General features: G+C 41.5%; 1 protein-coding gene across 3 annotated transcripts in view; it reads right to left on the reverse strand.

Annotated features, from left to right (window-relative positions):
• Positions 1-17,252, reverse strand: part of TRANK1 (tetratricopeptide repeat and ankyrin repeat containing 1) — a 110,787-nt gene that overhangs the window by 14,424 nt on the left and 79,111 nt on the right. For all 3 annotated transcript variants that reach the window (XM_012745418.3, XM_012745416.3, XM_012745417.2), the window contains 5 exons: positions 14,072-14,218; positions 13,013-13,169; positions 9,128-9,216; positions 5,201-5,304; positions 4,958-5,090 (listed from right to left, as the gene is read on the reverse strand). In XM_012745418.3, the coding sequence (XP_012600872.2) occupies positions 4,958-5,090; positions 5,201-5,304; positions 9,128-9,216; positions 13,013-13,169; positions 14,072-14,218 (630 nt within the window). The remainder of the gene's footprint in view (positions 1-4,957; positions 5,091-5,200; positions 5,305-9,127; positions 9,217-13,012; positions 13,170-14,071; positions 14,219-17,252) is intronic.

The following is a 17,252-nucleotide window of genomic DNA, read 5'->3' on the forward strand; positions in this document are numbered from 1 at the left end:
CAATGGTGGGTTTGCTGTGAACAGAAGAGTATATTCAACTTCTCTTCCTCTCACACTTCCCATCCAGCCCATCAGCTGATTCTGTCTGCTTAGCTTCCCCAACATTGCCCAGATGCGCCCATATCCCACCGCCTCCACCACTTTCGTGGCAGATCACGCCCCATCATCTCAGCCTATGCTGCTGCTAGACTCTCCTAACCGGCCTTTGTGCTTTCTACTCTTACTGCCCTACCACCCTCTCCACAGAGCATGCCAATAATGAACTTCATGTTATTCCTCCAGTCAAAACCTTCCACTGGCTCCCCATCACACCTGAACAAAACCCACTCCTCACCACAGCCGACAAGGCCCTACTGACCTGTCCCTGCCAGCCACTCTTGCTCATTTGACCATTTCTTCCTCACTTTGCTCTGGCCAGACTGTCTTCCTTGCTGTTCTTCAAATTCGCCAAAATGCTCCCACGTTGGGGCTTTTGCCTGTGAGGTTCTTGGTCTGTGATGCCTTCCACCAGCCATTCTCATAATTTCTGCTCAAAAGTCAGCTCTTTGACACATCCCCTCACTCCCCCAGTCGAAAATAACAACCCTAACACATTCTCCTCCTTACCAAGTTCTAGTATTCTTTGTAGCCCTCAGGACCCCTGACATCTGAGACACTATTTACCGATCCATGTGTCTCTCTCCCACACTAGAAAGGCAAGCTCTCCAAAGGCAGAGGCCTCCACTTTGTTGTCTACTGGTCATCTAGCACCCACAGTGCCTGGTATGCAGCAGGGGTTCTGCCTATTTGTTGAATATTTAGTCTCTTAACTCTACTTGCTGCACCTGAGGTCCAAAGACAAAACAAAATATATGTGCCAGGCTCTCTAAAAAATCTTAGCTGGGTGACATTTAATGAGACAAACTGCATGAATCAGTAAAATAAAAAGCAAGATTTCTTCTAAGTCCAGAGATCTCATAGATATAGGAGCTCCTAGACCAATCTCAGGCACATCAATAAAACCCCATAACCAGTACATCTAACCACCCCATCTTTTTTTCTCTCCTTGACAATGCTGATTACTCAGAAGAAAAATCCATGTGCATGAATGAAGGCCCCAGTAGGTGCCAAATGTCTGCCCAATTGGAGGGAAAGAAGAAAGGGCTGGCTCTAAGAGCAACTACCCACTCTGGCCTACTCTGCTCTGGGAGGAGGCCCCACCTGCCATCTAGAGCAAGGGCCTGGAATGGCTTCTAGGAAAACCAGTGCTGCTCTATGGAGAGTGGCAGGAAGCAGGCGAGGCACAGGATTCCTGGCAGGGAAATCTTACAGGTTCCCATAGAACCTGCACAAACATTTCTTTCAGGGATAGAACACATTTGAGAACTGGGAATACAGAGGTGATTTGGCTTCAGTATTTAGGAGAAGGCTGCTGCCAAGCTGATCAATTTGCATCTTGCCAATCAATTTGGATGAGATGACCACAAGAAGTCTGCCACTGGTTGAGAGGGTTGAACACCCTTCCAGGGACGGGCCTGAGCAAAGAAAGGGACCAGACTCTTCCCTTCATGGGGTTTAGAGCTAAGAGGTACTGATGAGAGAAGGTAGGAGAAATATCTAGAGACTGAGCCTGTGGCAGTAGAAGGAAAGGGGAAAGCTGTGCCTACAGGAGAAGGGCCTCCACAACCTGAAGGTGCTGAAGTCCTGGAGAAGGGAGCATGGGTTGTACTTATGGTCTCCTGTTCTCCCCCCACTCACACTTTCAGAGGCAGAGCATGGCAGTCTAGTGGGTAGGGTATGTAAAGAAATAAAAAAGGGGTCTTTGGCTCAGTTATGGCAGGCACTGGTAGCCAAAAAAGAAAATGATAGTTATAGCCCTACCCCCTATAGTCACTGCTTAAGATCCAGGGTAGTGGCACTGAAGGCTGGAAGGTGGAAGGTAGGGAATTTGGAAAGGTTAGGAACTATTCAACTTCCTGAAATCTAGGACACAAACTCCCACCCTTACTGAAATGTCTTCTCCAGTATCCTATTCCATCCCATCTCCCACATCCTAACAATCACATCCCATAATAAATATGGAGCAGGGCAGGCAACATCAGGAGGGCCTTATCTTCTTTGACACTGACTTGGGGTCACACTTCAAATTTCCTAATAGACCCCACTCCCAACCCTCATAATGCCCAGGGAGAAACCCGCCTTCTTACTGGAGGATCATAAAACCCGATATGGGGAAAATGCCACAGGCTGCCGCTTAAGTACAGCCTCGCCAATCACCTGTGGTGAAGGACCAGACTGTTTTAAATTTCCAATCCATCATAATGATACATTAAAACTGAATGTATAAGAAAATGATCACCACTTTGATGTCATGGCAATGCCAAATGGCTATAAAAATTTCTAACGGCTTACTTTCATCTTCTGTGTTTACCTTGTGGCAGACAAGTAACAACAGTATGTGGCCTGCTGCCAGCCTACTGACCACTCTGTGAGTAGCTATGCCTCAGACTAGCAGCTCTGTCCCACAGAGCTTCCTGCAATGATGGAAATGTTCCATAACAATGAGCACTTGTGATGTGGCTAGTGAGACTGAAGACGTTTCTCTAGATTTCTTTTTATTTCAGTTATCAATTTAGTTTTCAAGTTGACAGATGCTATGTAAAGTCTCTCATACTGAGGGTAATCCATTAAATTCTTGAAAATTGCACTGCTTTTCATCTTTTCAGGTACCTGAAATGAATGACATCAGGTATTTGGAAGGAGTAAGATCATAAACTTTATTCATTTTCTTGCTTGTATAAAGTGATGGCTTCTAATACTTATATTTCAAGGTATTTTTTTAAAAAGCAACAGTCCCTAATAGAGTAAAATTTGGTTTTAATCCAAGTTTCCAATAATATATTTAACTTTTCTGTTGTTACTGGTGCCTCTTGCTACATCAGAGATTGTCTGCCTCTTTGTAGGGCACCCTTGTGGCACCTTATGTGTAATTTGGAGGGTAGTATATGGCTTCTTTCTGCCTCTACTATCTTTTCAAAAGCCATTTTATAAAAATCCTAGGTAGCCTATTTTAATATTTAAATACGTATATTTGTGAAAGATACTTTTAAAACAGACTTTTTTTTTACTTTAAAAAATTCCTGTATTTCCATTTTTAAGAGTAAATTTAAACTTTTCCAGGACTAGGAAGTATCTTTTTCCAGAGCAGCATAATGAGAAAGTTGGATTGAGTAATAATAGATCAGAATTCAGTGAAAGAAGAAATTGATGTCTGGTTAGGGAGACATTTGAAAGGAAAAGGTTTTGATGTAATAAATGAATTTTTAAAATTATATTTTTGTTTCTGTAATTTCATATTTGCTGCTATAGTAGCTCAACATTTTACAGAGCTAACATAAATCTGGCTCCATTTAAAAACTGGAGTACTTTCTAGTGCAACCAGCCTAGGAGAAAACTGCACCAAGGTCTTCCAGATGGGTGACTGCTTTGTTTAGCTGATGCATGCTTTAATATTTGCCTATAGCCCAGCAGAAAGGAATTCTGGGGGGAACTTTTTTAACAGTTATGGCATTATGATTCTTTTTGGGCACTGGTATTTTGTGAAACCCTCGAGGGAGGGTAATGCTAGAGAGAAAATGTGCATTAAATTGTGTAGATGGGTGTTTTTATGTCTTCTACCCCTCTCCTAGAACAGTATAGCTCTTAACTGTGCCAGTCCCCAGTTTACCAGCTTTGTATCCAGTCATCATTTCATTCAAGTATGGCTTTACTTAGTGACAGTGGCCATAACTAAGTTACTTGGCATGTCTGACTTTAGACAATAACAAAAATGATTTTGGATTTTGTTTTGTTTTATTTCCTAAAAATGTATACACTGTCAGAACTTCATGAACATATGTGTATTGTATATATTCTGTATAGTTAGCTTGTTTGATATAAGGAAAGTATGTATTGAGTACCTTTTTGCTAGCCTGATTGTTTAATCTTTTTTAAAAAGGTTTAAACTTTAAAAAAAAAATCTTTAAACTGGCCTTTATTACATGGTCACAAAGTTGCAGTTAGCAGGGATGGGCAGGGAAAAACTAGTTTTGAATGTCTTTGGATAGAAACATGAGATTAAGATTTGTTTTTGTTTTCTCATTAAAATATCTTAATGCTTTATGGAATAAAAAAATAAATAAATAAATAAATAAATAAAATTTAAATAGCCACATGTGGCTGGTAAATTGGACAGTAGATCTAGAGTATGTCCTGGGAACATAAAAATAACTCCATGCAAATGCCAGGCCACTCACCCAAGCCAACTCTAGACTGTGAACACAGAGAAAAGGCAGAAATACTCTAAAACCCATCTGCCCTTTAGAAACATTTGGCTTCTGTGGTTAACTCAGTAAATGCCATGTGAGTTGTATTTAACTGAGGCTAGTTTTGAATCTAGGGCCTCGTGAAGCACATGAAGATTCAATTCCTCAAAACGAATTCAATAAGTATGTCGTGAGTCACATACAATTCAATTGGCAGGCAGTGTAAAAACTGACTCCAGTGCCACATAAGTTGCATATAACTCACACACAGAAAACAACAAAAAATAACAAATTTTTCATTAAGTTAGAAGGTATTGTTTTGTTTTTGAAGTTTTTATTCTATTTTCATAATAAAACACCATGGCCCCAGGGGGAAAAATTTTTTTTTCTAATGTGGCAGTCAATGTGTTAATATCAGGCCTCAAACATTAGCACAGACATGGACATACACATATACATACACACACGCACCATACACACAGTCTTCAGAGCCTTTTGAATGTTTGAACAAGAACAGAAAGAAGGACTACCCTAGAGTAAACAGGGCCAGCCTCTCCCTCCTTGGAAGACTAGAGCCTTCTTCTGCTGCAAGTAGAGGCTGAGAGGACCACCCCTCAATCTGATCAAGTGGAGCCCAGTTCTCCCACGAGCAACTGCAAGCTTCGGGGCCATACCTTTCCTAGCCTCTCACACAGCTGGGCAGAGAGCTGGAACTCCTTGGCGTAGCTCAGACACTTCAGGGATAGCTTTGGCTCACTGCACTCCAAATAGGTCTTAGCCAGTTCCAAATACTCCAACTGCTTTTCCCTGAGAGAAGGGAAACAAAATAGTATGTCCATGTAATGTTGACCTAACACCAATATATTTAACCTGCTGCTCTCATTAGAGAAAACTTGAAATGATCCCAAGATGCTTACTTTGGGCTGACTTTCTTAGATTTCATGTTCAGGGCAGTGTTGTGGGCCAGGGCCAACTTCTCCTTCTCAAATGCACCTCCTTTTTGGTAACATTTGGCTGCAACCTGGAATAGGCAAAAGGTTTTGATTCCCAGCAAGGAAATGGAGGTGACATACAGAACAAGAGTTAAAGCATGCATTACATGTTTGTACTGACAAAACATTGAGTCTCACCCCAGCCCAATCGGAGAGAGAGGAGCAGGAAGGTGCAGGTATGCTAAAGAAAACAGCCTCAGAGGATAAAGCTCAACGGTATTACCAGCTAACACTTCACACTCAATGGTTTCTTTCAGAAGTATCCAAGGAAAAGGTACAGAAAACATCTTTTTATAGGCTACCATAATAACACCTTTGTTTAATCTTCCAATAGTCACAAGCAAGAAATATCACTATTTTATTATATATAGTAGCAGTCTCATGTCAGAGCCATGGAGCAATTGGCCTAGTCACCCAGTGGCTTTTCTGGCTGACACAGTTGTTAAGTACAATGGCTACCTTGTGGGCTGGTGGAGATAGAAATGAGGATAAAGACGGTATCACAACACATCCAGATCCTTGGGGCATGCAGATCGATGTTACCAGACCTTCTGACTATAAGGTGGGCAGACAAGTGTCACAGGGGAGTCAGCCTGCACCCTAATTCTAGCCAGCAGAAAGCTGCTTTTCTAAAACAGGAATGCTGAAATCATGTCTCAAAGCACAAGCTATAGGGCAGAAAGTTCACACTTTGCCTAGCATGTAGCCATTAGGTCTAAGTGTGGGCAAAGGAGGGACTACGTGGCACTTGCCGATAATGTAGACAGGATGGACTCTCTCCCCGTCATGTTCTTTGCTCTGCCCTCCCCAGCCCCATGGGCTTCCTTTCATTCCTGTGACCTGTGCCACACTCTTTCCCACCACAGGGCCTTTGCACACACTATTCCTTCTAATGGAAACACTCTTCCATCCTTTCTCTGCCTGGTTAACGTCATTCATTCTATAGGCCTCAGATCAAGGCTCCCTTCCTAAAAGAAGGCTTCCCTGGCTTCCCTTTTCAGGAAAGTTGTTCTGGGAGCAGCTGGTCTCTCATCTGTGACACCTGCCACAGCTGGAACTGGTCTATGTGCCTGTTTTGCTCACCATCAGATTCCTGAAATCTTAACATAATGCTTGGCCCACAGCTCAACAGGTATTGTTGAATGAATGAATCTTGTATGGTGGTTCTGAAACATTCATTGACATGCAGCCAAAAACTCAATAAACCACCTGAGTCCTGAAGTCCTTTAGCGGGGTCAAAATAAAGTCAGGCGAGGAGAAGGCTTTTTATAACATTCTCATCTGTGCCGGCTCCCCTAAAAAGATTTTAGATTCAAACATTCAAACAGTATTTTTAAAGGGATAAATAATTGGAAATCCATGGGCAACACATATGGGTAGCACCAGTAAAATTCTGAAGGGAACAAAGGGAAAGATTTTTTATAGCTTTCTAATTTCATACCCATACCTGCTGCCCATATCATCCCTTCCTTCCCTCCCTACCACCCACCTCCTGCCCCATTGAAAAAAACTCTTGGTTTTACAATAGCCAAATGTTCAGTATTTCTTTCTAATTATAACAAGGAGGATGGGCAGTGAATAGTTTTGGGGTTCTGTCAACTTCTGTAGCCAAATACTACATATTTATGAAAATACTTTCCAGACATAGCCAAACCTATAACAGTGTAAATTCTGTTTTCTCACCCTGTATAACAGATTGCAAGGGTGGTCACAGTCCTTCACTCCTCCCTGTATCTGTCCAGATCCCTTTACAGTGTAACTTTGCAGCTTCTCCCATCAACAGTACAGTCTATTTTCTCTCCCTTCCAATCTGAGCTGTGACTTGCTTTGGCCAACAGAATTCAGCAGAAGTGACACTGGGCCAGTTCCAAGGCCAGGCCTCAAGGGGCCTTGTGTGTGTCTTCTCACTCTCTTTGAAACCTGCTCAGGCACCATGTGAACGAGCCCACACTAGCCTGCTAGAGGATGAAGGACACATGATCCAGGAACCCTAGCCACCCAACACAACCCTCAGAAGCTGACCTGCCTAGATGACAGGCAGGTGAATGCAAGTTGCCCAGCTGAGACCAGAAGAACTACTCAGCTAAACTCAACATTGCCAACACACAGAACTGTGAGCTACATAAATGACTGTGAGCTAGATAAAAGCCACTAAGTTTTAGGGCTGTTAGGCAGCAATAAGTAGATGATAAATCCTAGATGTGAATTATTTGCCCTAGATTTAAACCATTTTCCCTGCCACAGCAGACAAAACCTCTCTGGGAACTGGGCTAATAAAGTTTTGGTAATTTCTTCTTCCAACATGTCAGATATCAGACACCACACACTGTGGCTTCTGCTAAGTCCTGACTTGTGACTCCATTGTCCTCATCAATTCCAATACCTTCACTTGGGCCCAATTCCATGAAACTCTAGTGAGGATTATTAGAGCAGCAGGACAAGGCCTCCAGAGAAATAACTGTCTCAAAACATCTGTTCAAAAGTGGTAAGAGAAACTGCAGACATTTTCCCCGTAACACTTGAGGAGCTAGAGTTTCCTAACTTGAACACTGAGGTGTAGGAAAGAAAGAAAGTGATCTCTCCAAAACCCAGATCCAGTTGCTCTTTCAAGGAAGGATCACCTGCAGGTGCAGACATGGGGCCCTCCAGGTGCCTGGGGTAGTCAAATTTTAGGGAAATGTGCATTTTTGTGTGGTCATGCCTGTGGTGTCAAACACTGTTGGTTAGTTCCCCACAGAACTCCACCTTCTTTCTCTTGCCTGGTGGCACAACCTGCATCCCATAACAGGCTGGAATTGCCAGATACGATTGCTTCACAGACTCCCTTGCAGCCAGGAGAGGGCATGTGACCTGATACTGACTAATGAGATGTAAGAGGAAGACCACTGGGAGTTTCACGATAAAAAGAAGATCTGTGAGAAGAAAGTGCCTGCCCTTCACTCCTGCTTGGGATGCTACTGAGAGAATGGGGTGTTTGGAGCTGCTGCAGCAGCCATTATGCAACCATGAAGGGGAACTTCTCTGACAAGTTGCAGATGACACAAGGAAGAGACGGAATGAGACTGGGCCCATGCTGACTTTGTTGAGCTGCAGAACCAACCCTAAGACCAAACTTCCTGTTGTTATAATAGATTAAAACAAAACAAAAACCACTCTTTTAGTTGAGTGTCTGTAACTTGCAGGTGAAATCATCATTACCACTACTTCATGGGTAACACACATGCCATTGTGCCCCATCTGAGACCTTGTGATGCATAGAGATGCTGACTGTGGGGAAAGCAATGGGCCCTTTAATCTTGTTTGGACATTTTAAGAGGTCTATTACAGAGGTAACATTTCCTGGAAGAAGACTGTTCAGGCTCACTAAGATGGCTTGTAGCTGGAAATTGGTCAATGCAGTCTAGTGATAAAGCTTAATCTATGGCTCACCAGACTTAGACTGGCAGTACAATCTATGTCTGATCAACTCAAAAAAACAAACCAGAGACCAATCTGATACTGTTTTAAAATGCGGTGTGATGACAGCAAAAGCTTTTAAGCACGGAATACGGGACAGAAAGAAAATAAATGGAAGGATTCCTTGGCGAGACAAAGGCCATGGGTCTCCATTTACTTATTGAGCACATGCTGGCACTTGGTCAAAATGAAGGGCTGTCATGTCTGTATTGACTGGGGAAGGAGCCAGAGAGGGAGCTCTCCTCAGCTTGAGGTGACCTGATGCTTCAGAAGAAACAGCACAAGCACCATCCTGAGCTGGTGACAAATGTAATAGTGGGAAACCTGCCTGTGAGGCCTGACAACGCTTCCAGTGACAAAGACCCCTTACCCCCGGTTCATAATCCAATCTCATACCTTCCAGCACTGGTGCTTGGCATAGTATTCACCTTGGGCAATCCACTCCTCAGGAGTTGAGGTCTTAGCAAACATGCTATCATCAAAGTCTAAAATGAAAAAGAAAAGCAAGTTATCTTCTCTGGGCAATTGTTCACTTGAACCTACTGTCATGGGCTGAGTTGTGTTCCCCCCCAAATTCATTTGTTAAAGTCCTAACTCCCAGTACCTCAGAATATGACTGTATATTGTTGAAACAAGGCCTTTAAAGAGGTGACTAAGTTAAAATGACGCCATTGGGGTGGGCCCTAATCCAATCTGACTGATTGGAAGAGGAAATTAGGACACACAGAGATACCAGGGGCAAGTAAACACAGAGGAAAGATGTGTGAGGATACAGAGAGAAGGCAACTGTCTGCAAACCAAGGAGAGAGGCCTCAGAAGAAGTCAGCCTTGCCAATACCTTAATCTTAGACTTCCAGCCTCTAAAACTATGAGAAAATAAACTACTGTTATTTAAGCCAGCTAGTCTGTGGTGTTTTGTTATGGCAGTCAGACCAGACTAATACTTGTGCTGCCTTTCTAGTATTTGCTTAAGATATATTTTAGCTTACCAAACCACACTGGTGAGGGTATTGGAAGGAGGAGGTGGAGGGGAGAAAGGATGTAGTTTGGTTTTTGAATTTTGGTTTTCTTTCGTTTTCTATGGCCACGAATCAGAAGACAGATAGTAATTAATAATTCCTCCTTGAAAATCCAAAGCCAAAGTTGTTCTTAGCAACTTCCCATCAGGGCTTTAGCAAGAAACAAGGTGACAGGATTTTATAGTATGTCCAAATATGCAGACTGTGCCCTCACTATAGTAAGTAATATGACACATTCCTGTTGGTGGACACAAACCATTATAAGGATCTGCTCTCTGTCCTTTCTGTTATCCTCACTAGCCTGATGGTGACTGGATCCGCCCTCCCACCTGCAGCCCCCATAGCATCACCTACAATGGCTGACAATTCCTGCAGGTTCTGAACCATAGATTCACAAATGCATAAAAGACAATGAATGTCAGAGCTGAAGGGATCAGACATACCCAGGCTAATGGATATCAACTGGGAGATTCGGGAAAATATGCTAGATTTGTTTAAAAGGTGCAAAAACACACATTAAGCCTCATAGCCTGATCCCTCCCCTCTCCCTCTGCTAGTGCCCTGTAGCACTGTGCAGTGATGACTTCAAAGCATCTTTTTCTGACACCACACGTGCTATTAGTGTTCTGGTGACATTTTATTCCCACAGCAAAACCCTGTATTATCTCAAAACAGGGTTAGTGAACTCTATAGGTGCCATGTTGATGAAATCTAAATTTCATAGTCATTACACTCATCTCAAGTTCCCTTGCATGATGAATAGGAACAGAGGCTCTGCAATACTTTGTTTACCATGTACAACTTATATTACTTAAGACTGTACTTTTTCTTGCATCCTTAATGCATTCTGCATTCTTGCTACCTTGCTACTTTGCATCCTTGCTACCAAAACACAAAATTAATTGCAATCCTTTTTCATTTTAAATTTTAAATTTAAAAAAATTACCTATATCTTGATGATCTCTTATAGTGGGTGCCAGAACATATTTTGGGAATAAAAGGAAAGATGAGCTGCAGGAAAGATTGAGAATGACCATGCTACTGTTTTCATTTTAGTTGACAAAGTAAAGGCGCAGGGAGAGAAAGTGGGACCTGAACAAGGTCATATAACTACACAGGAGAATTTTTATGAGATGTTATGTTTCTTAACTCCAAGCCTTCAACTTTTCCCATCACACCACAATAGCCAGGTCCTAGGAATAGAAATCTAATCCTGGTCCCCAACCAAGCCATCAGCAATCACCAGAAATAGCCTCCATAAAACCAGCTGAGAAATGCTCAGGAAACCAGCAATCCCCTCTACAGTAGCCAAACCCTACTCCTTGCCCTACCCTTAGAGAAGTTAACTATGACCTTGAGGAGCCAGCTGAATAACTCACCCTCAAGAAAGACAACAGTTTTCTCATTTTGAAGGGCTAGTTATTTCTCTTCTCAGTTATGTCAAAAGACCTTCACTCCATTTTTTAATTAACTAATCATTGTAAATTTTGAAAATAATACATATGATGCTTTTTAAGCCCTGCAAACAGCTCAGAAGGACATAAAGGTGAAAGGTAAAAAGTGTCCATATCTACTCCACAACCTCACAGCCACCAGTCCTAACACCAGAAGTAACCACTATAAACCGTTCTGCATCAGAAATATTAGGTATATACATTTATTTACATGGCATGCTGTCCCTCCAAACTCTTGCTATTTAAACCCTTGTTCCCATAATCAGGATCTGAATACAGATAAGTCTTCTGATAAATCCCTTACTATCCAAACTCTCGGTTCTTCTTTTGTAAAACTCAAGAACCAAACAGATTCAGACAATCTGTTATCCTCCACTGTCTGAACTCTCACAAAGCTAGTTCTTGATATACAAACTTAGGAACTGAATTGGGTTTGACAGTTAAAGACTTCAGTAGGTGTTTGTATATACATACATATACACGCATATTCTATTCTGATATATACTGATATACATAAAAGCTTTTATTGGGACTGCAAACTAGTTCAACCTCTGTGGAAAGCAATATGGAGATACCTTAAAGCGATACAAGTGAATCTACCATTTGATCCAGCAATCCCATTGCTGGGCATCTACCCAAAAGATCCAATGACACTCTACAAAAAAGACACCTGCACTCGAATGTTTATAGCAGCACAATTCATAATTGCAAGGCTGTGGAAACAGCCCAAGTGCCCATCAATCCAAGAATGGATTAATAAAATGTGGTATATGTATACCATGGAGTACTATTCAGCTCTAAGAAACAATGGTGACATAGCACATCTTATATTTTCCTGGTTAGAGCTGGAACCCATACTATTAAGTGAAGTTTCCCAAGAATGGAAAAAGAAGCACCACATATACTCACCAGCAAATTGGTATTAACTGAACAGCACCTAAGTGGTCACATAGGTACTACAGTAATAGGGTATTGGGCAGGTGGGAGGGGGGAGGGGGCGGGTATATACATACATAATGAGATGTGCACCATCTGGGGGATGGTCATACTGGAGACTCAGACTTGTGGGGGGAGGGGGGAAAATGGGCATTTATTGAAACCTTAAAATCTGTACCCCCATAATATGCCAAAATAAAAATAAACAAAAAAACCTTTTATATTTGCATTATATAAAGTTACTTACAAATTCATTATATACATACTGCTTTAAATTTTGCCCTTTTTTCATCTAATACATCTTGAACATCTTTCTATGTCAGTAAATGGAAATCTGCCCTATTCTTTTTAATGACTGCATAGTAGTCCGATGAAAGAACTACATTTAGCCTTTTGCCCATTGGTAGATACTTAGGTTGTTTTAGTTTCTTGTAATTACAAACAAGGTTGTAATGAGCATACTTATACATATATCTTTGAGATGTTGAACATAAATATCTCAGATTTCTATAAGTGAAAGTGCTGGGTCAAAAGGTATGTGCAATCTTAATTTTGATAGATATTGTCAATCAGCTTTCCAAAATCTCCTAGCAATTTGTATTCTCCCAACAGCTCCTATTACCTCTAACTCCATCCATGACTCTCACTTTTAAAGGACAAATAAAATGTCTGCCCTGAAGGAGTTAACCCTCTCAAGCCCACTACTACCATATTTTCCCAGACATCTTAACAAATGAATAACAACTCTTATGTCTCAGAAGATTGTGGAAAGAAAGTGCTTTTTAAAAACTATACTCTTTATATCTGACCATAAGAATAGTTGAGATAAACATGCTTCCTACAACAGTGAGAATATTTCAATGAGATCTTACCTTTATTTTCATCTGTCTTCACAACTTGGACAAAATCTCTTCTAATGAAATATTTGAACGCGGGAGCCCGTTTCTCCCGGTTTTCATCAAAGATCCAGAGGTTGACCCGAGCCCGTGTGATGGCAGTGTACAGCTGCTTTAGCTCTCCATTGAGGAGCTAAAGATAATATCGAAGACAAAGATGATGAGCCTTTTGTCTATAGCTGCAACATGACACACGTCAATGGGCTTACTCTGATTTTGGCAAAATACAAAAACCAAATTTTGGAGAAGCACAGCACGGGTGGGAGCAGGGCACCAGGAGCTCACTGTGACTGCAGCATAGGTGAGTAAGGCTCTACTGAAGCTATGAGAAACTCCAGCCCTTTCCCACACCATCTGTACAAGATGACCCCTGAATCTGCCATAATTTTTCTTCTGCTTTTTCTGTCTTTGCTATAATTTTGAAATAATTATAGATTCACCAAAGTTACAAAGCTAGCAGACAAGTCCCCTTCACTCAGTATACCTCAATGGTTATATCTTACACAATTGCTGTGACCTATTTTTAAAAGTTAATCCAGTAATACACTTTATTTTTTAGACGGTCTTGTTCTGTCTCCCAGCCTAGAGTGCAATGGTATCATCATAACTCACTGCCACTTCAAACTCCTGGGCTGAAGCAATCTTCCTGCCTCAGCCTCCCAAGTAGCTGGGACTACAGGTGCACACCACCATGTGCGGCCATACACTTCTATTGTAACTATCATTAGTACTAAATTACTCAAGACCTACCCCATGGATTGCATCAAAATTTCTGAATTGAGCTTAGTTCCAAGGGTGACTAGAAGGTACAACCCTCCCCCTTCCACTTTCAGACAGGACCCACCCATCAAGCCCAACTCTCTGCTGGGATCCCTGACCCTCCCCCTTGCTCATTTCCCACCCTGTTGTAGCTGTACAGGAAAACCTATACCCGGAGGCAAGTGCAAGCCTCCATTTTGTATCTAATCTTCTCATCTAAGCCTTGTTTACTGGTTCCATATCAAATAAGCATATTAATAAATAGCAGAAACTCACCTTGTACATTTCTGGATTCACCATGAGAGACCGACTCTGAAAGGAGCTCCGCTTCTCCAGGGGCACTTCAACCAATGGCCAGTTTTCCTCTCTGGAGTCAGATGATGCAGGTGTAAATGAGGAAATGATCTTCCATTCCTTGTAAGCCTGAACAACAACAAATTAAAGACCAACAGAATATGCTTTTGAACTGTAAACACAGCCTCCCCAAGCTTCACAAAGAATTATGCCCTACTTGGGAGCCAGGCTTTCAACCCCAGCTGTGAGGAAGGTCCACCTTGTGGTCTTAGAATGGATGGGAAGGTGCTCAGGTTGCACAGGCAGGGATCAGAGAAGCTCCTGTGAAAATTTCCCAGACACATGGCCAAGACAGCTAAGAAGCCAGTTACATATGCCCACTTAGAGGAGGAATGCTAAGAGCCCGGAAATTTATTCTCATTGAAAGAATTTTAACAAACAGAATGGACAGAGGAATCCTCACCCCTTCTCAAACATGGTTAAGAGATGCCACTTAGGATCAACAGTTAAGACATATATAGCAGAATATTCTAACTAAATTATTCAGCCAAGGATGAAGAAAATTCAGGTGCTATGGGGTATACTGTGCAAGGCAGACTCTCAGGTGAGACAGAAAAAATCCATATCTCAGTTTTTCCACTTATTAATTATGTGACCTTGTATACATTGTTTATTATCTTGCTCTGTAAAATGTGGATAATACTATCCAACATTGTTGGGAAAATAAAAAGAAATAATCAATGTCAAATGTCTAGTACAATGATAAATAGTTGATATTGTCCTCATTTTTCCTTTACCCAAAGCTCAAAATCAAAGTGACTGTGTAGACCAAGGGTTGCTAATTTTTTTCACTAAAAGGTCAGATAATAAATATTTTTGGCATTGCAGATTACATAGTCTTTTTTTTTTTTTTTTTTTTTTTTTGAGACAGAGTCTCACTCTGTTGCCTGCGCTAGAGTGCTGTGGCACCAGCCTAGCTCACGGCAACCTCAAACTCCTGGGCTCAAGCGATCCTCCTGCCTTAGCCTCCCGAGTAGCTGGGACTACAGGCATGTGCAACCATGCCCAGCTAATTTCTTCTATATATTTTTGGTTGTTCAATTAATTTCTTTCTATTTTTAGTAGAGACAGGGTCTCGCTCTTGCTCAGGCTGGTCTCAAACCCCTGACTTTAAACAATCCACCTGCCTTGGCCTCCCAGAGTGCTAGGATTACAGGCATGAGCCACCCCGCCCAGCCTACATAGTCTTTCTTGCAACTACTCAACTCTGCCATTGTAGTGCTAAAGCAGCCACAGTACATAAATAGATAAGTATGCTGTGTTCCAATAAAACTTTATTTGGGAACACTAAATTGAATTTCAAATAATTTTCACATGCCATGAAATATTATTCTCCTTTGGGTTTTTTCCCAACCATTTAAAAATGTAAAAACTATTCTTAGCCCACAAGCCATAAAAAAAACAGGCAGTGGGGTAGATTTGGCCAGAAAGCTTGGTTTGCAGACCTTGGTAACGCTGAAGTACCCATATTACATGCAGTATTTAGAATTAAAAATTCCTAAGAAATTTCAAATTTCACACTTTCCTGTGTCTTGTGAGAGCAAGCTAGTTAACTCTCCTAACCTTTACTTGTCTTTTTTATAAAGCGGTTATACAATTTATTATCTGCTTTAAATTATTCCATAACTTGAACTATATAAATTGGGTTAAATTCCTTAAATACTGTCTATTAAATAGGAATGGTTACATTACTAATCAATTATGAAATTAATTGCTATGTTCTGAAAAAAGATGTTAATCATGAAATCATTTAAGTAGTGGAAGGTTTAAAAAAAATCTTTAGGACATATTTATGACTATCCTCTTTGTGAAGCTAAATAGACAAACTAAATTGTTTGCCAAGGAAAGTAGGCAGAAGACACAAGTACTTGACATTTGAGAGGATCCTCCTAGCAGGCAGGATGAGGTGCAGACTGGCTGACCTTGAAAAAGCTAGGGAAGCACATTGTATTTTAAAACTGCTGGAAGAAAAGCAAAAGCTGCTCAGATGGCACATGACTGACCTGCTTCCATGAATCAAACACATTTTATTTTCAAGATGACGCTCTTTAGGAAGGAACACATGTACTTGTAGCAAAGATACAGGCCTGCAGCACTTATGGCAATAAAAGCAACAGCATTTAAAAATCTTCCAGCTTCTTCTCTTGGAACCAAAGATCATGAAGGAAAAGGCTTAGATTTTACTAGCAAGCCTACCATTGACAGGCTCTACCTGTGCTCTAAGTCAGACAACCCATAAAGGCTGTGGCTTTCAAAGTCCCTCCAGTCCCATTCACACATGAATGTGAAAGACAGGAATTCCACAGGACAGAGCATAAATGGCAGTCACCCTTCCATGTCCCCACAGGAGGACAGTTTGAGGATGACTGTAAGAATGAATGTCTCTCCCCCAAAGATGAGGCAACTTCCTATAAGAGAAGGGTTTGGTGTAGCCATTCCAACTCAAAAGATGGCTCTGGTGACCACGTGGTTGAACAGGTAACAATAAATCCTCCAGAGAGAAGAATCACAAACCAGGGCAACAAGGACCCCCAACCCCACTCTCCCACACATAAGCCCAGGAAACAGCTGCTTCAAAGAGAGTGCTTGCCTGAAACATAAATAAGAGGTGGGAAAAGAGGCCAGGGAATGAGAGAGAAGATCCCCACAGTTCCCCATGGTCAAATAGCAATTACTGTTCAGCAGCCTTCAACCACTCACTGCAAAATAGCCCCAGATGAGCAGCCAGACCACGGAGGCTGGGGATATATGTGATCTGTCTTTCCTCTCCTTCTGTTAAAGTATTTCTTCTCATTTGTTGACTGACTCTTTTTGGTCTGCAGGTTGTAAATAATAAAACAAAGGTATACTTTGTGCCAGGGAACACATGATCACATTTAACGCTGGAAAGCACCACATCAAAAGTCTTTTTATTGTAGATAGGATGATGTGAATGTTAATAAAAAATTCAGTTTGGGATTGTTTTAATTTTGTGCAACTCACTGAGCCATTGGTGGGAGCATAGGGTTAAGATATTCAAGCTTTTGCCATTTCCAGAATCAAGGTAAGACAGAGTAACTTGATTTTTCTTTTACAAACAGAGCCAACCACAAGTTACAGATCC

This window comes from Microcebus murinus, chromosome 1 (assembly GCF_040939455.1).
Source record: "Microcebus murinus isolate Inina chromosome 1, M.murinus_Inina_mat1.0, whole genome shotgun sequence".
NCBI lineage: Eukaryota > Metazoa > Chordata > Mammalia > Primates > Cheirogaleidae > Microcebus > Microcebus murinus.